The sequence below is a fragment of the Chionomys nivalis genome, chromosome 24, assembly GCF_950005125.1.
Source record: "Chionomys nivalis chromosome 24, mChiNiv1.1, whole genome shotgun sequence".
NCBI classification, from domain to species: Eukaryota; Metazoa; Chordata; class Mammalia; order Rodentia; family Cricetidae; genus Chionomys; species Chionomys nivalis.
The window spans coordinates 51,308,769-51,329,954 of NC_080109.1; the positions used below are offsets into that span (position 1 = coordinate 51,308,769).

The 21,186-nt window shown below is 39.0% G+C and overlaps 1 protein-coding gene across 3 annotated transcripts in view; it reads left to right on the top strand.

Annotated features, from left to right (window-relative positions):
- The first annotated feature begins 5,430 nt into the window (after positions 1–5,430).
- The window catches only part of LOC130866084 (zinc finger protein 120-like), a 49,761-nt gene continuing 34,005 nt past the window's right edge, over positions 5,431–21,186 (top strand). For 2 of the 3 annotated variants that reach the window (XM_057757340.1, XM_057757342.1), the window contains exon 1: positions 5,461–5,554. In XM_057757340.1, the coding sequence (XP_057613323.1) occupies positions 5,504–5,554 (51 nt within the window). In that variant the 5' untranslated portion in view covers positions 5,461–5,503. Of the gene's footprint in view, positions 5,555–21,186 lie in introns of all 3 variants that reach the window. The other variant, XM_057757339.1, reaches the window with a different exon arrangement.

Genomic DNA, 21,186 nt, shown 5'->3' on the forward strand with positions numbered 1-21,186 from the left:
ACATGTGCTCAACCATGTTCATAGCAGCATTTTTTTTTGTCATAGCCAGAACCTGGAAACAACCTAAATGCCCTTCGACCAAAGAATGGATAAAGAAAATATGGTACACACAGCAGAAAAAAATAGCAACATCTTGAAATTTTGAGGCAACTGCATGGAGCTAGAAAACATCATTTTGAGTGAGGCAACTCAGCCCTGAAATACAGTTATCATATGTACTCACTCATAAGTGGTTTTTAAACATAAAGTAAAAAAAAAAAAAACCCTACAAATCCCAATCCCAGAGAACCTACACAACAATGAGGTCTCTAAGAGAGACATAATTGGATCTAATCTACATGGGAAGTAGAAAAAGACAAGTTCTCCAGAGTAAATTTGGAGCATGGGGACCTTAAGAGAGGGATGAAGGGGAGGGGAGAGACAGGGATGAGAGCAGAGAAAAATGTAGAGCTCAATAAAAATCAAAAATAATTTATTTGGTTACTAGTAGCTGGAACATTTACTTTACTAGACATTGTTTCAGTCTCAACAGTTGGAAACTTAGCATAAAACAAACTGTGCAAACAGCTCAACTTACAAACTAGTTTAAATAATCCTAAATTAGAAAAAGTCAAAGAAAAAAGATATTGATTTTATAGAATGATTGGATGAAAGTAAACAATCCAGGAATGTAAACAGCCCAAATTTCCCCCACTTTCAGTTTTTTTGAAATGTAAGTAAATATAAAGAAAATTATTTGGAATCTCCCTCTTATGTTGAAAGCTGCCATGCTTTGAATAAAGACACAATAGTGTAGAATTAAATGTTTACTGGAATTTGTTTTAAAATATTCAATGTATATTATTTATTAAACTGTTTATTTTTCCTGAGTTCTAGGCCAGTTGGAATATCCTAATGAAATCCTGTCTCAAACAACTAAGCAAAATTATATTAAACTTTGTGTGTGTGTGTGTGTGTTATTAAGATGTGCATTAACATCCTACTCACTGTGTAGACCAAACTAGCTTGAATTCAAAGACTTCTGCCTGGCTCTGTTACCATGTTTGCCCATGTTCATTTTTGGGAATAATTTGACAGGGACCTGTGACTGTAAGAGAAATTGTTCTGTGCGCTTTGTTTTTAAGTTTTATTATTCATTTCATTGTGTGTGTGTGTGTGTGTGAGAGAAAGAGAGAGAGAGAGAGAGAGAGAGAGAGAGAGAGAGAGAGAATAGCACAAGTTTTCCTCGAAGTGATCTTTCTGCCTCTGCTTCTTGCATGCTACTATGATAGGCATACATACCCATTTATGGCACAAGTCGGCAGTTTTCAAACTATTGAGTGAGTATTGTGAATGGCGAAATAAGAATAGCCATTATGTGGAAAGATGAAGGAGTCAGAGACACAACCTCATGCTGTGTTTTTGCAAACTATTTGTTTATAGGAACCTTTACTGAGGTTAATTAGGGACACATCGGTGCATTTAGGAAGAGGATTTCAGGATATGTCAATACAAATCGGTTACTTTATTTTGAGACAGGGTCTCTGTATTTTTGACTGTCCTGAACTAAGAATGTAGATGAGTTTGGCACCAAAAATCCCAGAATTCTAGGTTCTCCTCTGCTAAAGTATTGAAATAAAAGAGGTAGGTCACATCATCCATCTTGTAATTTTATTTTGTATTTACTTTTGATTTGTTTGTACTTGTGTGCTCATTTATGTATAGAAATGTGTGCATGTGTGTCACGGTATGGATGTAAAAGTCAGAGAATAACATTAGATGTTGGTACTTTCCCTTAAACATATTTGAGATGGGGTCTCTTGTTTGTTATCACATGTTTACAGCTTGCAGGATTTTTCATGTCTACCTTTTATCTTGCCATAAAAGCATTGGATTATAGGCACACACTGTTGCAACTTGCTTTATACTGCAGAAGTAAATAGATAGCTACAAAGTGAGTACTTTGTCTGTTAATACATTTTCTCAGTCCAAAAGTTTATTAAGTAGAGATTTTTGGAGTCTGTTTTGAGACACAGTTTCACTTTCTATCCTGGTCTGGACTGGAACTCACTATCTAGTAGATATGCTAGACCTGGAACTTGCAGAGATCCATATGCCTCTGCCTCATGTGACCATACCTGGCTAAAACAAGATGTTTAGCATGGATTTAGCACAGATATGAGTAAAAGGAAAGGACTTTTAGAAAGTGTTGTCTTGTGGGGGTTAGCTACACTTAAGAATTGACAAAGTCATGTATACAGTTCTGTTGACTATGTAAGTTCAACTGCAATGGATTCTTATAGAGTCTCTCATTTTTTCTCCTTCTCTTTTCCTCTATGTCTCTCTCTCTCTCCTCTTTGGTAACAAAATCATATGTCAGTTACTGAAGTGTGTTGGGTATGATTCTGATGTAATAGGATAATTGCATGCATGGGTCAGAAGAGTTCTTCACTGTGCTTTACTCTACATGGAGTTCATAATCCTGCCCTGAAGTTCCTAAGAAGATTGCTTATCCTTCATCTGGGAAAGGAGTAAGTCCATACTCAAAAGGTTTTATATACTTTGGCCTCAAACTTGGCTCAGAGGAATTTGAGATATCACTAAAAGAGGAATATTGTCCCTATCTACACAGGCAGTATACACAGCAAATTTTATTAATTTATTATTTTGTGTGATGATTAATATTGATTTTAATCTTAATTAGATATAGAATCTGCCAAGGGACAATACTCCTGGCACACCTGAGAGGACTTAACTAGATCTTATTATTCTCTGGGATGGGCTTGTGAGGGAGGATCAAGTATATAAGGTTCATTGAGATGGGAAGATTATTCTTTCAGAAGTGATATGACCACTCAATTCATTTGATTTGGTACTGAAGTATGTTAATCGCCAACATTAATCACTGTTTGCTTTCTCACAGTGGATACAGAGCTATCAGCCACCATTACCTGCCACCATGGCTAATCTTATAGATATTTTTTTATTTGCTTTTAAAATTTTACCTTTTTGGTGTCTGCATGTTCATTTCATGACACTTAATAAAGTTGAATAAGATGGCACCAAAGTCACAGATGAGGTCATAAACAAAGGATAGAGCCTGTAATTTGTGATCCTAGAGAAGCTAAATAAGAAGGTGAACCCAAAGAAAAACATGTATTTATTCTCTTGGATATTGGAAGTAGACAAGATCACTGGGAAAAAGTTGGGATCACGGGAGAGGGGGTGGGGTGGAAGGAAGGGGATATGGGGAGAGAGAAGGGAGAAGAGGAAGATGGGGAGAGCTTGGGAGAATGGGATGGTTAAAATGGAGGAAGGGTGAATATGGGAGCAGGGAAGAAGGTATCTTAATTAAGGGAGCCATTTTAGAGTTGGCAAGAGACTTGGCTCTAGAGAGGTTACCAGGTGTCCAAGGAGATGTCCCTAGCTAGGTCCTTCGGCAACAGAGGAGTGTGTGGCCCCATCCTATAGCCATACTAACGAATATCTTGCATATCACCATAGAACCTTCGTCTGGCGATGGATGGACATAGAGACAGAGACCCACCTTGGAGCACTGGACTGAGCTCCCAAGGTCCAAATGAAGAACAGAAGGAGGGAGAACATGAGGAAGAGGAAGGAAGTCAGGATCGCGAGGGGTGCGTCCACCTATGGAGACAGTGGGACTGATCTAATGGGAACTCACCAAGGCCAGCTGAACTGGGACTGAACAAGCATGTGATCATACCAGACTCTCTGAATGTGGATGACAATGAGGGCTGACTGAGAAGCCAATGAAAATGGCATCAGGTTTTCATTCTACTGCATGTACTGGCTTTTTGGGAGCCTAGTCTGTTTGGCTACACACATTCCTAGACCTGGATGGAGGGGGAAAGGCCTTGGACTTACCACAGGGCAGTGCACCCTGACTTCTCTTAGGACTGGAGAGGGAGGGGGAGGGTGGAGAATATGAGGGAAATGGGAGGATGAGAGGAGGTGGAAATTTTAAATAAATAAATTTAAAAAATACAAACGAAATGCCACCACACACGACATTTATATAGTGTCAGGGTCTCTGGGGATGAGGAGGAGACTTTGCCCTGCTGCTGATTTGATGGAGCTAATATCTTTCTGCCTCTTCCCTGTTCCCATTTTTCATTTCAGAGCCCTTGTTACTAGATTGAGGGTAAGTCAAGTTTGTTAGAGACTACAAACACTAACTTCAAGACAGGGAATAGGAACACTTCACCAGACTCTACCCAGTGTTCCATGACGTTACATGTCATTAGGGCTAAATTTTATACAGGTTGTATACTCAGAAGACAGAAATACCTCCTTTTATAATAAAATACCAACAGTCAGCAAACCTGGTGGTGGTCATCCTTTGTAAGCAAGGACAGCTGATCATAGGATGCTGCTAATTGTTTGTACTTAGATAATGCTGACCAACAAGAATCCAAACAAATAAAGCTGAATAGAAACTGTGTATAAGATTATGTAATAAATTCATATTTGCTTGGTACAGTCTGTTAAACTGAAATTCAGAGAAAACACAAGACAGTCTTCACATAATACATGGCATCACTACAGTTACCATGCTTTTTGTTAAGATTAGGTGTATGTAGGCAATACAAAGAAACAGCTAACACTTAATAAATTATATCGTTTAACTAATGAAATTCTGTTAAAAGTATGATGTTCCTGTTTAGTGTAGAGAGATCTTTACACAGAGGCTTAGAGGCAGTCCCCTGCCACCAGCTAAATTCTATTTTTTAACTATGTACTAAGTTTTATATCACCAATTCTATTCTCCTACATCAATCACTGCTGAGTAGTGGAGAGCTACCCAGTACACAAGATCCAATTTATAATCTTCTCAAAATTAACTTCAAGTGCATCTTACACATAAACGTCAAAGTTCAGAATTTCTACTAGATACTAGAGAAACTAGGCATCTCTGAGTTTTGGAACCTTTTATTAGGAGGTTTCCCTGAGGCCCTGGTCTATAGAGTGGGAGAAAAGAGTTCCTTCTCTGAAACTAGGAATATGCTTGTGAGAGCTGAGAAAGGTCTGGGACCCTGGCCGTTGGGAAAGGGTTGTTTCATATCCTGAGAACCATCTCTTTCCACACTTGGGACTGTGGTTATCAAGCCCCTGGCCACTGTGGACTTTGTCTATAATGTTGTAGAGATATCCTTTGTTTCTTTTATGCAGTGTTATCTGAATTGCCTGCTTCCTTCTCTCAAAATGAACCCATTGGTTTATATTAACAAGACACTTGCCGAGGAATTTTCTGCAAATCTCTAGCCAAACTGGATAGTTCTGTTCTGCAGGTTTAAGTCAGGACTGTGCTGTGTCCCTTCACCTCACCAGGTCTTGTCACTCAAACCTCACTAGCCAATCAGGGCCTTGAGCCAGTCAGATGGGCGGGTTCTTCTTCCGGGACCTAGCTTTCTGGCTCAGCTTCCCTGCTCAGGAAGTCGGAAGTTGTGCCCTGTGCTGCTCTGTGGGATCCATTGTGGGTAGAGCACTCGGCATCCGCGCCATGGTGAGCAAGGGGCTTCTGTGCCCAGACGGGAAGGAGTGGCCGACCATGGTGAGTGAGGGGCTTCTGTTCCCAGATGGGGAGGAGCGGCCTGCTGAGCAGCAGGAGCCGGGTGGTGGGTCCTTCCTGGGACTAGGTGGGAGCTAGCGGCCAGACGCAGAGTTCCACAGGGTCCAGCGTGGTCCTGCCTGGTCCCGCTTGTCCCACATGTACCTTTCTTGCCCTGCGTGTCCCGCATATTCCTTCCCGGCCCTACGTGTCCTATGTGGTCCTTGCAACTTCCTGGGCTTGGGCGGCACTTGACTCTGTGGGTTGTGTCTGTGCAGCTAACCGGGAGTAAGACATAGAAATATCGTTGTATTGCTGTCACTGTGAAATGCTAGCACCTGTAGTGCTTGTATTGTTACTATGCAAGGCAAATTTGTCAATCTCAGAAAGCCCTGATTATTAGGATTCAGGCATTATGCTGGCTTGTCCCCTGTCCCCTGGCTGGGTGCACTCAGGCAGGACACTGGCTAACCCAGAGTCCATACTGTTAGGTCACTGTGTGGTCTGTAGGCAGGCACCAAAAGCCCCTTTAAGAGATAAGCTCCGCCAACTCCAACTCCCTTTCTGCTATTTCTCTGAAGAGATAGGTGGTGTTTGAGCCATGTTTCTCTGTCACCCTCCCTGTCACTCACTCTGACTGTCTCTCTGTTTCTCTCTCTCTCTCTCTCTCTCTCTCTCTCTCTCTCTCTCTCTCTCTCTCTCTCTCTCTGTTTCTCTCTCTCTCTCTCTCTCTCTCTCTCTCTCTCTCTCTCTCTCTCTCTGTGTCTCTCTCTGTCTCTCTGTCTCTCTTTCCCTGTCTTCCCATGAGGCAGCTCTGCACTCCCCTTCTCTCTCCCTTTGCTCCCTTCCCACCTTCTCCCAATAAAACTCTTCATGTGTGCGAGATATGCATGGCTTGTCTCTCACCCACCTTGGGACTCTTTGGACCTGCCAAAGTCCCTCTTGTGCTGTATCTTAACACTGGTCTGTCTGGTATCTTCTAGAAGCTCTGCACTTGTAAAATTTAACATTTAGGTTTCGGATCTATCCTAATGAATATTCATAGTTAATTTTATGGAACTGGTAACCAGTATCCCCTGTGGAGAGCAGCACTCCACTGCTAAACTGTGGTGTAGAAGAGCAGAATGGATGGTAATAGAATTGATGGTATAAGGATGGTAACTACCCATTCTTAGGAGACAGTAAGGCACAAAGTAGAATTAAGCTAAGGGAGGACTGTCTTCCAGATATGGCAAAGATAAATAGTATGCTAACCATGGCTGTTAGAGATTAGTATGATAAGTTGTAAATATTTGTTCCCCAGGAATAACCAGCCATTAAACACCATTCCCATAACAAGGAGACAACCCTTGATTTACAGCCAGCTAAAAGGGTCTCCCTATTCCCTGCTCCCCTGTCAAAGAACAGGCCTTTAGCATGCTGCTGAAGGGGCAATTACAGGGTCACAAACATTATTATTACATGCTGGTGTGCCATAAAGGGTGTATTAAGTCTCTCTGCATATCTGGTCTTTTTGAAAAGTGGTTTTGAGTCAGGGTTTCCTATGTAGATTGAGGTGGACTTGAACCCTTTCTGTATCACCACTGGGCATTCCCCTTTGTTATGCTCCAAACTAACCACCATCAATTCTTGGATTACAGGTCTGTAGCTCCAGAGTTCTTAAGTGATTGGTTTGAATCACATACTGAGCTGTCCATTGCAGTAACAGGAAAAGGGGAAAAGGATTTGTGTGTGGAGCAAGGCATCTCCCTTCAGACCAGAAGAAGAGGAACGGTGTACTGTGTACATTGTAGGAACAAACAGCCTAGGCAAAAGCTAGGTCATGGCAGGAAGTTTAAGGTAGTGAGATGCAGTTGTCTTTATCATAAGAATGGACCTGCTGGGGCAGTGTGACTGGCTCTCTGTGTAATTTAACTCCTTGTTTTATTCCTTCCATGTGAATGAAGATAGACTGAACTGGTGGGTGTACAATTTAGGCAGGGTAATTTGAAGTACTGATTATTCAGTGTGCATTTAGGGATCTCTCCTGTGCAGATATGGGCAATCATGGTTGATACAGTGAAGTCAGCTCAGAGATTTGAGCCGCAGGTCATTGGCTTTATCTCCATGTTTCAGCTTATAGCACCCAGCAATTAACACTTTACATGGGACAAAGTCATACAATGTCTTATTAACGGTATTCTCCCTAGCAGCAAAGCACCAACTCTGTTGCAAAGTCAGTATAACTAAGTGCTCTTCCAATTAGTTCTATCATTTTAAAAAGTCAGTTATTCATTTTCAAAAGTCAATTATGTGTATCTTTTTTAATCTTCACTTTCTTTAAATGTATTACAGCGCCAATTTCTATATGTTTCTATTTTCCAGTGTTTCCCAGCCATTAAGAATTTCGTTCTATTTTTTTTCTTAGTTGCTATTTTTTGATTTATTTATTTATATCAGTTTACAGAGCAGTGGTTCTCAACCTGAGGGGTTGAGGCTCTCTTTACAGGGAATATATGACCCTATTAGAAGAGTGGCCAAAGACCATCGGAATACACAGATATTTTTAGTATCATTTATAACAGCAGCAAAATTTTAGTTATGAAGTAGCAGTGAAAATAATTTTCTAGTAGAGGGTCACCACCTCATAAGGAATGGTATTACTGTGTGACATTAGGAAGCTTGAGAATCACTGGTTTAGATCAATGTCTCCTGTAGCTCAGGCTTGCCTCACACTATATAATTGAGAATTGATTTGAACACCTAATCCTGCCTCTGCGGCACAGTGCTGGAAAGACAGTCCTGCAACTCTTTCCATGCTGTTCCTTGACTGGTCAGTGAGAAGGAAAAATAGGCCAGTAAATGAGGAGCCTCCAACTTCTGTAGATTTCATTGTGAGTTTACAAATGAAGACCTGTGTAAGAATTGAGTCCCCTGACCATCTGTAAACAGGTGTAGTCACAGCACAGAGAGGGGAGAAAGGAGGGCAAAAGCTTTCATGCTGTACCAGGAGGAGGAACAGGAAAAGCTCTGGGAGGATGGAAGATTCTACTAAACTACAAATTTCCCAGATTAGGACCTATTGTGGAAGGACAGAGCTGGGAGGGCTTTTGTTATCTAAGTCATTTGATCTCTGTTCACACAGTAGCATCACTGCTAATGTTCTGAGGTCCATCCAGGAGGTCCTAACCAGTGAGGAACTTTGGGAAGGCTTTGCCATAAGAAGTCCAGTGGGAGGTAGCTTACAGGATCTTTCCTGGATTCTCCTCTGTTTCTGCTGTAGGGAACTATAAGAAAGACCACAGTCATGCCATGGTTAACATGGTCCCCAGCTTAGGAAGACCAGGTTGGCTGAGCTGCAGAGTCTGAGCTGCTGGGACTGGGATGGACCATGTGCCAGGCTGTTTCTGTTGATCCCTTTGGTGACTTGGGCAGTGGCCCTTGGCCTCTGATCCCTTGGCCTCTGAGTGTGGATTCCCTGGGGAAGAGAAGGCTCTGCCACCTTTGAATGGGGGGCTATGATGCTTTCGATATCACTGCCCAGTGTGCACACACAGGCATTGTTTTTGTCACAATGGGAATCTGAGAAGAAAAAATGGACAGCAGAAGGTCTGTTTCTAGAAGTGCTGAACATTGCATTTTACTTTCATGTTTGTCTTACAAATGTTTCAGGCAGTTTGGAAACTGCTAGAAAGGGAGTGAGTGATGGGGATCATCCTTCAGCAATGGAATGCTTTAAGTTTCTGCTACTGTTAGCCACCATGGTATGATTCAGTGAAGTTCAGTTCCAGGATACAAAAGGATGTTCTTCTGCATGCTGTTGGGTAGGTGGATGGGGCAGATGCCACATCTTGTGAATAATCCATGGGGTAGGAAGCAGACATTAAATTATTCTTCTAAAGTGTTTTCTGTGTGGGTATCATTGGAATTTGGTTTGCCTTAAACCACAAGTAAGCATGAAGGGCTACAGAACAAGATCTGGCTGAGATCATCTCCCTTTTTGGAGAACTCTAGAGCCTATCTGGAATAAGTATCAGTAGCAAGATGGTCAGAAACATAACATTTTAACGGTCACTTTGAGTTAATTTGTGGGTGTTGTGAAGTCAGTGTTTGATTTTCTATATACATAGAATCATAGGTAGCTCGTAACATTGGTCAGGATCACACTTTTCTTGGCTGAATTTCCTCTGGTCTTTTGGTTAAAAGCTGATTATATTTTCCTGCATTTTTGGGCTTTTATTCTCCATCCATTTTATTTTTGATTATTGTAGTTTTGTGGTAAATATAGAAGTCATAGTGTGTCAGTGTGTTTACTATCGTTTCATAATCCCATTGGGCATTCTGAGTGTTTCTACTTTGCGTGTCGTTTTTGGTCAGCTTTCCTGTTATAAATTATTGGCCATGGTCTTTGGATTGTATTATGGTGCAAATTATTATATACAACACTCCAATATTGATGCATCATGTTACCAAGGATCATTTATATATTTTAGGTTTTGTGCTTGTTGTTGTTAATCCGTGAAAGACTTTTGGTTTATTGGATAAACAGTATTATATCTGAGTTCTTGTCCCAACACCCACATTGGAGCCTCATAACCATCTCCTAGTAATCCGGGTCCAGGGTAACCAACTCCTATTTTCTTGTGTGTCACCTATACGTACATGGAAGTCATTCTCTTGAACACAAGTGTGAACATAAAACTGTGGATACGTTTACTTCCAAATTCTTTTTCTTTGAAAACATTTAGAGCAAAGCAAGTTGCTGTAGGTGTGTAATGCAAATCATTGGGATTCTTTAAAAATATGTTATCTTGCATTTCATTTGAAAAAGGTTTCCTTTCCATACTGTGTGGCAGAGTAAAACCCCTCATCAGTCATAGGAAACAGTATGGTTTCTAAGTGATCCTAATTTTAATGAGCAAGAAGGTTGATATGCATAGTTAGCGTTCCAAAAGTTATATTTTATTATGCTGATGGTCACCACACAAGGTTCATCTTCCAAATCCCTAAATATGGTCCTACGTCTATTTCCCCAAGGCTGCTCACTTGTTTATCTTAGTTGATGTTCAGGTCCAGTCTCTAACAGAAGTCTCTAGTTCAAAAGTCAGCATTCTGGGAGAGATGCTCTAGTTGCAGGGCTCATCAAGGTGAAATCTCTTCAGATGTTCAGAGCCCAGCATTGCTCTTGGTATCTGCTTATATACTGTTCTGTGGTTGACCTGTGGTTGTAGGACTGTGTCTGATCATCTTGAGTGAGTGAGATTCTGGGTTCTGGTTATCAGGTACAGCCTTGGATGTGGTGGTGTTCATGATTAAGTTGTTTTTGCATTGTGAAAATGCTTTTTTTTTTAAACTATGCTCATTACATTTTCTGCTAGTCCTTGATACATACAGTAAATATTCCAACTACTAATAGGAAAATAAATGCAGGCGAATAAATTTTAGGCACTAAAACATATAACTAGTAAGTAAAATGGTCAAAACAATATAGATCACAGGATATTGTTTTGATCTGTCTGGCATATAGATATTTTCCTATTTTTTTTTTTTTTATTTTCTCTAGGTTTGGTATGTACCAAGTTGAAAGCACATTCAGAACTAAAAGGAAATGCAATCACTTTCAGACAAACGTGTTGTAATGGGGGACATAGCAGTATTGAAACTGTAGGAACTTGAGCTAAGCTAATCACAGTAGATTATCTTCCTTACTTGCCTGGTGTCAAGTAGGTGCAAGTGGTTCATGGTCATGGGAGAGGTATTGTTCTTTTATTAGTTAAAAGAGCAACTAAGATTTCAGTAAGCTTCATAATGAGCTTCCAATATTGTATCTTAGATCTTTGTATGTTAATATGAAAAAGAAAATGATGAATATAAAGCATCAGGAAGTCTGTTGAGTCTCCAGCGGCATCCATCTCTGGTTTGTGACTAATGTATAGATGTTCTCTTTTGTCAAAATGTCATTGACATTGTGGGGCAGAACCAAAAATTTTGAATGCAACCTTTCCTGAAGAAGTTTCTTTAATCATGGTTTGCACAGATATATCTGCCAGAATCGTGCTTGGCTGATTTGTTCCTTCTGGTATGGTAGTAGTCTATGGAGCTCATTGTTATAGTTCCTCATAAGGTCAAATTTATTAAACAAGCCCAAAAGAATCATAAGGAATTTATATGCAAAAGGGCTAATATTATACATGCAAAAAGCCAAGAACTCTCCTTTTTTTTTTCCCCAGTGGAATAATATCTATGTGGAGAAGCAAGTATAGTAAAATTTAAATATCCTACCAGTCACAACAAATAAAGAGCATTTTAAAAAAAGTCCTTCCTCTCTTCAACAAAATTCTTGCAGCTCAGCTGTAAATCTCTACTTCTGTTTCCATCACTTACTGGATGAAGGCCCTCTTAAGAAAATTAGGGCAGTCACCAATCTGATTGTAGGAGACGGCCAATTCAGGAACCCTCTCCACTATTGCAAGGGGTAGAAAGAACATTTGTAAGGTTGCTGACTATGGATATAGGCTATAGTATTTTTTTTTTCTTTTTTGTAGAATCCATGCCCACACCAAGAGGTTTTCCTTGGGTTCAGTAGAGACTTTTATATGGACATTTTCCCATAGAAAAGGGCTGAGATATGTCAGTGTACTCATTGCAAAGTGAGTCTTGATTAGATACATTCTTCTCTTTATTTCTCTGAATAAGTTGTAGCAGATAATTTTGAGAGATCTGGTTGTCAACCGATAATTTCTTCAACTTTCCTGCTGTATATTCATTAATATCTGCCAATAGTTGCTTTAATACATAAATTTCCAGATGAAGTCCAGTAAGTTTATGAATAGTACCTAGTCCATCAAACAAAACATTAATAGCCAATATCGTTGTTCAGTAAGATTTCTGATATCTGCTGTATCTTGCTTAAAAAAGAACCGAAGAAACTATGCCATCTTCAGTTAAGGAGCCAGCCAACATAGCTGCAGCAACTATTGATTTATAAGGGCTTTCTGGAAGCAAATCTATTTCCTGAGGAGTAGGGAAGACTGGTATTCTACTGAATTCAGGCTCAGAGTAGAGTGCTTCAGGTGGGAGCCATGATTTGAGCTTGAAGGTAAATGAGATCTTTGGAATCCTAGGTATAATTATGTGTTTTAGGTAGACTAAGGTCAGGCATTACCATGGACTCCCCAGTAACCATTGGTGGGGAAGGAGGGATGTTGAAAAGTGCCACCTTGTAGTGGGCTGTGAAGAATTTATTGTTCTCATCCCACACCCCTTTTTCAATAATGCATGGTGTTTGGCTGCTTTCTTTGATTTCACAGAATTTCCACGTTATGGGGAAGACATAGCCTTCACCAAATTGGGGTCCTTTGTGCAGAGTTCTTGCGTGTGATATATTGAATATGGCCTTATGGGTCACAAAGTGTCTAATTCCCCATTCCTTGAGCTGTGATAGTTGGAGAATCATGTAGAAATAATTGGGAAGTCCAGGTTATTTATGCTTCCAGGGTTCCAGTTTGGAAAGATCCATACCTGCTGTTTTCCGCCAACGTATGTTTCTGTAGTCTGACATTTTTAGGTGGTACTTGACACAGAGGAATCATAGGATCTGGGGAATCCTCTAGTTGTACATTGTATCATGTCCATTCTTGGGTTGATGTAATTAATTTGGTAGCTGAAAAAAGTCCAGGCTGGAATTTCAACAGTCTGGGAACTAATGTTCCATATTTGGGGAGGAAAAAGTATGTGATGTTCCTGGTGTGGATATCCGGAGGTATTGATAAGTCTTGTTTCGTTGTTATGTAGTGCATTCAGGGTATAAAAGCCACAAAAATTATGTGTTTTTGCAACCAAATTTTTGTTTTTTGGTTATAAAGGTGGGTTCCAGTGTATCATTGATAATTAGTGGAATCCATTGTTCCTTTGGTTTTGTAATTTTTCTTAAAGATGTGACAGTAAATGTTGTTGTCAAGTTGTAAATCTTCTGAGAATGGTGTATGATAAAGACTGAGGTCAATTAGGCTATTTCATTATCTTTTCCACCACCTATATTGTTATTTTGTTGTTGGTGTATTAAACCTTATATAGTGGTGGTCCAGTTGAAGTAGGAATCCTTAAAGGACTACAGGAGATTTGTACACATGTGCCCTTACAAGTCCAGTCTGAATTGGGTGATTGCATTTAGTGGTCAACCAGTATGCAAGAGTTGACATTAGTCAGTGCATCAGTCTTGTTTGCATTGGTTAATACCAATCCCAGAGATTCTCGTATAGATCTCTATGTGAGAGTTGAGGCCTTTTGCATTAAAAATTGTAACAGTATATAGGCCACGTCAGTACAAACTTTGGCTGTCTGTGGTAAGGTATAATCTGAGTTCTGTAGAACACTATGCAGGCACAATGTGTCTGTGTGTCTGCATGGATTCTTATCAAGTGGTGAGGCTTCAAAACCATAAAGATGTGAAGGGTTTTGGCAGTGTGCCAAAACTCAATGGAAATCTGTAATGTTGTGTCCCCAATGCTGTAATTTCCATCCCGTCATATAGGTAGAAATGAATTAGTTTCAGCCTTCCCTATCCATATGTCCATCTTACTATAGTACGGTAGGTTGGGGAGTTTGGCCACAAACACTACAGTCATGTTTGGCTTATTCCATTTTGGGTATAGTCCAAAAAGTAAATTTGTACATTTGGATCTATATGGCAGTGGAACTGTATTTGAAGAGAGAAAATGCTTCCATCATTTTCTCCTATTACTGAGGTACAGTTCTGGTAATCTTGTGGGTTTTTTTGTTTTGTTTTGTTTTGTGTGTGTGTGTGTGTGTGTGTGTGGCAGATGTTGATGTCATCCCAGTCAATTAATCTGGCTCCTCATTCTGCTTCCAATCAGAATAATTGTATACATTTTTGTTTACAATCTCTGTAGTTTTATTGTCCTGGGTGCCAGTCACAGAGTTGGTCTGCCATATGTTTGAGGCCAAAAATGCTAAGAGGAATTTTGTGTTTGGTGCTATTTTTATGTCTGACATCTCAAATCTATTCTTCCCTTGTTCTTCATAAGGTAAAAGGATGATTTAAGAGACATTTCTCCTAAGTTGAAATTGTAGAGGGCTGGTGCTTCTGTGATATTTCTCCAAATTGGTGTTAAATGGCATTTCAATGGGTTTCTTTTGTTAAAATTGGTATTTTTAGTGTCTTCTTGGTCATTGGTGACTATGGCTATCAAACTTGGTACAAATATGAGCATTAGCCTTTCTCATTCATCACAATAGCTATATCAGACAGTATTTCTAGTAACTTCACAATGAACATACTGCACATAGAATACATTCCTCATGTATGTAAGTAAGGTTTGGGATTAAGTGTTCATGGGTTCTAGTATTCTGGTAGGAATCAATCCAAGGTGCAAGGGTAAGTCACCAATATCATACTTTACTCTTGATTTATTTGTTATGATGGTTGTTTCATTCATTGTTCCTATTGCTATAGATATGGTTGTTGATGAAGGGTTTGAATTATCGGGAACCTCTGAGTTTCAGCCTCAGTGCCCCCAAGGGTTCAGACAGGACATTTTACAGCAAGTAGGACAGGCTAAAGTGTAGTAGGAGGCTGTTTGCTAGTTCCTGGTCGCTCAGACCCAAAATAATCATACAAAAATTATATTAATTAAAGCACTGTTTGGCCTATTAGCTTGGGATCTTATTAACTAATCTTACATTTTAAATTAATCCATTTGTATTGTTTTATATTTTAACACAAGGTTTGTGGTTTGCCGCTAAGATTCTGGCAGGCAGGCTCTGACTGTTTTTTTCTCTCCTCTATCTCTGCTTATAATTTTTGCCTTGCTATATTCTGTGCTGCCATAGACCCAAAGCAGCTTCTTTATTAACCAATGGTAATAAAAACATATTCACAGCATACAAAGGGCAATTCCACAACACTAAAGGGGTCTGCGGGTGACTGAATCAGCTCATTCACATCTTCCTCTCATGTGTCTTTGTTCTTTCAATTATGTCTCCCTATTTCACAAGGTTTCTAGTTTATATACCCACACAGACACAATTAAAAATTCTCTAGAAGTAGCAAGGATACCAGGCACACATTTTTCAGGACCAAGAAGAGAGATAAGGCTGATAAAGTGGGTGCCTGTTATCTTACTTTTGTCTCAAAGGTCCCATGATTGTGAAGCACCCAGGCACATCTGAAAAGGGGAAATAGAGAAAGGGGCTGTGATTTCTAAGAGGGGGAGAGGGAGTTTGTCTTTTAACCACCTCTGTGTGGTTAGTGAAAGCTAGAAGTTTGTAACTGATAAATGAAAAAAAAAATGAAAACAAACACAGAAAACATGACCATCCTGTGAACTCTCTTCCTAGGTGGCTGGGAACAGAACCTCATAGTAGCCATGTCAACCTGCATAATCTACAGAAGGAAAATGGGCAGATTTTGTTCTGCATTAGCATTTTGTCAAATGTTAGCTGATTAAGGGGAACTGCTCAGACTTCGAGATAACATCTAAGGTGGCTAGATCAAAGGGGGGAATTGTGGTAGTGTAAAATCCAGAGCCTGGCATTTTTAACTTTTTAGCCAAGTGGTGCTTTGTTCCTGCTCTTGCCCAAGTGAGAAGAATATCTTTCTCTGGGGCCTTTTCAGGAATACAAGGTACCCAGTATATATTCTATATATCAAGATTATACACCCAAATGAAAAGTCCAGTTTAACCATGCATGAGGGAGTTACGCCTAAAACTTGATCTTACACACTGCTGGGGTTTCTTGCGGGAGGGACAAGTCGCACTATGGAAAAGGGAGCTCCATGGCTTCACAGGGGTTTTACAAAAATGACAGTGACTATTCAAAAGGCAGGTATCCCTAAATCTCTGCAAATTTGATTTCCTGCACTGGAATGTTATCCGCATGGGTTAGCCTAAGTGATTTTTGTCAGTTTCATTCTCACTGTATAATCCTGTGGACCAAAGCAATGATGACTCCAACTTTGACCATCTCAGTAGTATTGGTGATGGTGAAGCATGCAATCATGTTGTTGCAGAGCCTGATCTTGACACACAGGGTAATCTTAAACTTATAGAATTCAACAGGGGAGTTCCAGTAACAGTGTCCTTGGTACTTTGGCCCAACAACATAGTATAGTTACATCTTGTATTCTTTTTTATTTTCTTGTTAAAGATTTTATGAGGCATAGGGTGCAATTTGTTATGGCCCTGTCTTGCCATGTTTTATTTCCCTTTCTGTCTGCGCAGAAGGTAAAATGCCCAGTTAGCACCAACACTGAGTAAAGTAATACAAAGAGTATTCCTATCTTTATGATAGTGCAAATCCAATATAGGTTTTGTAGATAGTCTAATTTTTTTAGGTTTAGATTTACCTTCTTGTCTTTAGTAAAGATCATGTTGCCTGTTCCAGATGCCTTTAAACTTGAGTATTCCTATGTCTATAAACACATTTATGGGGAATTATACTGCATGGTCAGGAAATTTCTGGTTGTTGTTCTGTCTCTAAGTATGACTTAGTAGCTTCTTATAAGGGAGAAGTTCTATTCAAACTTTGTCTAGTATTTAACTCATAGAATGCAATTTTAATAACTTTTTTTAAAAGGGTATCTTTGAGTTACAATAATTTGGTTTTAAACAGTCCTTTCCATCTTTGTATATTGTCAGCTGGAGTTAAATTATATGTTAAATGGAAGACCCACTGTATTTCCATAACATAGAAACACCTCTGGACTTAGATGTGTCCCTTGATGTAAATCAATAATTTTTGGGCAGCCCTATCTGGCTGTCCAACACCAGAATGTTTATTTTGTTGCCGACTGGTCTTATCTATGACTTTATCTAGTTAACCCAACCCCTATGCTTACATCTACTAGGGTGCAGTCATATAGGCCCCTGTGAGTATTCAAGGGTCCAATGAAATCTATTTGTAGCTTATAATTTAATTATTTAGGAGACCGTGTTACAGCTGGTACTTAATGTTTGAATCTAGTTTTAAGTGCTGGACAAAGGTGCAGTCTTTAATGGCCTGTTTAGAGTCCTGCCATGTTCCTTTCATCAAATCATTAAAACAGCACATGTGTGCCTGTATATTCCAATGTTTTATATAATCTTAGGAATTCTTTTTTAGGAATTCTGCTAACATTCTTAGGTTTCTTAATATTTCAGTATGCATACCATTAAATAGTTATTCTTATAGGTCTTGATTAAATTTGTTTTTCCATATTCATTATTTTTAGTTTTAGGAGTAAACTTTCAAGTTTACCAATTGCATGACAGTCATCCTTGATAATTTATTGTGAATTTTTTCCCTAGGATGTTTTAATAGTCTAATCTTAATTGAACATGATGACAATTTGTGTCCTATTTTATTATTTTTAGATAGCTTATGTGTCTTGCCTGTGTGTTCCATTACGTGGGTTACATAAACTTTGATGTCTTTGCTATGTTTTGCCATTTCTACCCATGTCTTCCTACTAAATGTCTTGACATTTATCTGCTACCTAGTGATTTTTTTTTTCATTTTGACAACCTTATATCTGTACCATTGAACACACACTATGAACTGGAGAAACTATACGTTTTCCTTTTTCTGTCTTTAGCTGTTTGTCTTATACTCAGCAGTGTTGCGACTACTTCAGCATATTGTGCTGGTTAGGTGGTTCCTTTTCAGTAAAAAGCCATTCATTCCCCTGGCTACAGGCTGCTGCTTTTCATTCAGTTTGTATTTTTTGTATTCCATGAGTTAGTTGTTCGTGGGCCATCAGTCAACCATTTGTTAGCCAAATGCTGTGACCATTCTATTGGTCCCCACAGTCCAACAGGTTCCTCTTTCATGTGAGTGGTGAATAGTGAAGGTATGGGGACTACACAGACCCCTTTGCTATCACATCCTGGTCACAAAGGAGTTCAGATAGGTACCATTTCCACTGTGCTACCTTTAATTTCATGTCTAAGCTTGCAAAAGACTTTGCCTGTGAGCCGATCCAGTCTATCATTGAGAAAGTATCTAAATGTCTATTGTTTGCAAAGTTTTAGTAACTCTACCAGGCAACCTATTACATTGATGGAAGGACTACAAGTTCTTCCTTCCAGAGCTAAGGAGAATGGTGCTTTTAGCAAGCAAGGACTTTCCTCAAGTCCCTGGAGGATTGTAGGTTCTTATCCAAATGCCTGACCTTGGGAAAAGGACTTCCTCAGGGACCAGAAACTCCATAACAATTTAAGAGCAATTTTCATTCCTCATTTTGGATGATGCAGTGAGACGCACCACGAGAACCCTGAGATATTCCCTAGTTGTGTTCCTTTGTGTTTGAGTCTTACTTGTATGGATCTCTTCCCCTCAAACACTTCCAAAAGGTAAGGATCTGATTTCTTAATCTTTTGCCTTTGTGCCATACCATTTGTATTTCCCAATACTTATTAACTGAATTCTTGCCCTTAATGCCACATGCACTGGAGATGGATTGTATGCTTTTCATCTTTAGGCTTTTCATCTAACTTTCTGTTCCTGTTGTAATTCGGAGTGCACAATGGGGTTCCTTTATGCAGTCATCATGCTAAATGGTTCCACAGTGGTGGGGCTGTTTTCCAAAGAATGACTTTGTTAAAAAGGCTACCATTGTATCCCTTTTCATCCTTCAAAGCCCTTACAAAACTCCCAAAGAAAGAGGCATAAGGAAGTTCCTTAACACATAGTACAAATCAATAAAAATGAAAGTAAAAAGGTGATGGAGAATTGTGGTCTGCCAACTTTCATCTGGAACTTTGTTAGACAGTAGTGGTCCACACCACCCACTGTCATTCTACCTTAATGTTCACTCAAGAAAACATCTGTAAATAATTTTATTGATATTTACTGAGTGTGTGAGTTCTTTTGCAATTGAAATTGTTCATCACTAAATTCTGTTGTTTAATCATTCAATAAAGGTTGAACATATGTGTCAAGAATTGGGTGATCCTCTTGAAAGTCAAGCTACAGTGTGATCTTTTGCTTGGAAACTTTTCCTAGAATTTTTGACTGGACTCGGGCTTAGTGGTGGTTTAGTTGCTTACATATTTTTTCCTTAATTTTTATTTTCCTTCACAAATGAACTCATAACTACTTGTAGGGTTTTGTTTCCTTTTCATGTCTATCCTTCTAGATTAGTTCATTTGCAAGCAGTTTGTAAGTCATTTTTCTCACTTAGTCATTTGTAGATGTATTTTTTTTTCATCAGGACTTCCAGCTCCCTATTAAATGACATGGTGACTTATTATTAATTAATAAAACTCTGCCAATAGCTTGGACTAATTAGTAACTAGCTCTTACAACTTAAAGTATCCCATTTTTATCAATGTACTATTTTTCTTCTGGCTTTATTACTTTTACTCTGTGCTGCCCATGCTGCTTCCTCTCTGTGTGACAACTCTTCTCTTCTCGCTCCCAGTGCCCTATATGCCTGAAAATCCTGTTTAACTATTGACCACTCAGCTTTTTATTAAATCAATCATAATGATACATCTTCACAGTATACAAAAATTTATTCCACAACAGACATTTGCTATCAGTTTGTCATTCACTTACAGCATGTATCTGTGTTCTCTTAGAGCAAAATAAAAAACAACAAGTATTATAACTCCCCTCTTTCATAGTTCTTTACAATAGAAATGAAACAAACCAGAAAATAATATATTTTTTTTTTTTAAATTCAGCTTTTGGTTTTTATTTTAGACTGGCTCGGATGGATCTTGATAAGAAGACCAGGCTGGCCCAAACCCACAGAGACTTACCTGACTCTCATAAAACTCACTTTTTATTTTAGATTTCAGAGTAGATCTTTGAAGTTCATATAGATGTATATATAATGGGTATGTTTGTTTTTTGTTGAGACAAGGCTTTACTGTGTGAGGTTACTCTATTGCCTCAGTCTCCCAAATTATGGAAGTGATCCATAGTTTCTAGATCTACAGTTTTTTTTAAAATTGTGTTCAAAAAGAAAAAATAGAAAGTCTTGAGAGGATCTTTACATTCCTGAAAAAGCTTAAATGTAAGGATACACATAATGTCGGTGAGAAGGCTGTGGTGTCTTTGTAAAGATTCCACAAAACTCTTCACAGAACTTTAGTCTTAGAATATCCATTCCTATCTTCCAGGTACTAGTGTGAAAATGTATATTTGGAGTACACAGTAGATGTCATTTTTATATCGAGCAATATCTCAACTTAATATTTATTAGTTCCTGAATTTATGGGCTCTAAGTAAATTATGTATTTCATTACTTAAAATTGGGCATTTCTTTAGCAGATAGAAAAGCTGCATGTCTTAGAGAGTAAGTATTGCTGCTAAAGATTTTGTTTGTTTTTTGATTTTTTGAGACAGGGTTTCTCTGTGTAGCAGAGTTGACTGTTCTGGAACTGACTCCATAGACGAGACTGGTCTCAAACTCACATAGAGCTGAGATTAAGGCCGTGTGCCACCATTGCCCGGCGCTTCTAAGGATTTTGAAGTTTCTATCTATATTATTTATTGTTGCTCTTAGTGTGTGTGCTACTGGGGTTATATTTAGGAAGTGGTCTCCTGTAGAAATAACCAGGCTACCTAAGGATAAAACAATTAAATTTTATTTATTATAAGGGGAAAACTCATGAAACAGAAAACAAGAAATCCAAGCACAGCAATGT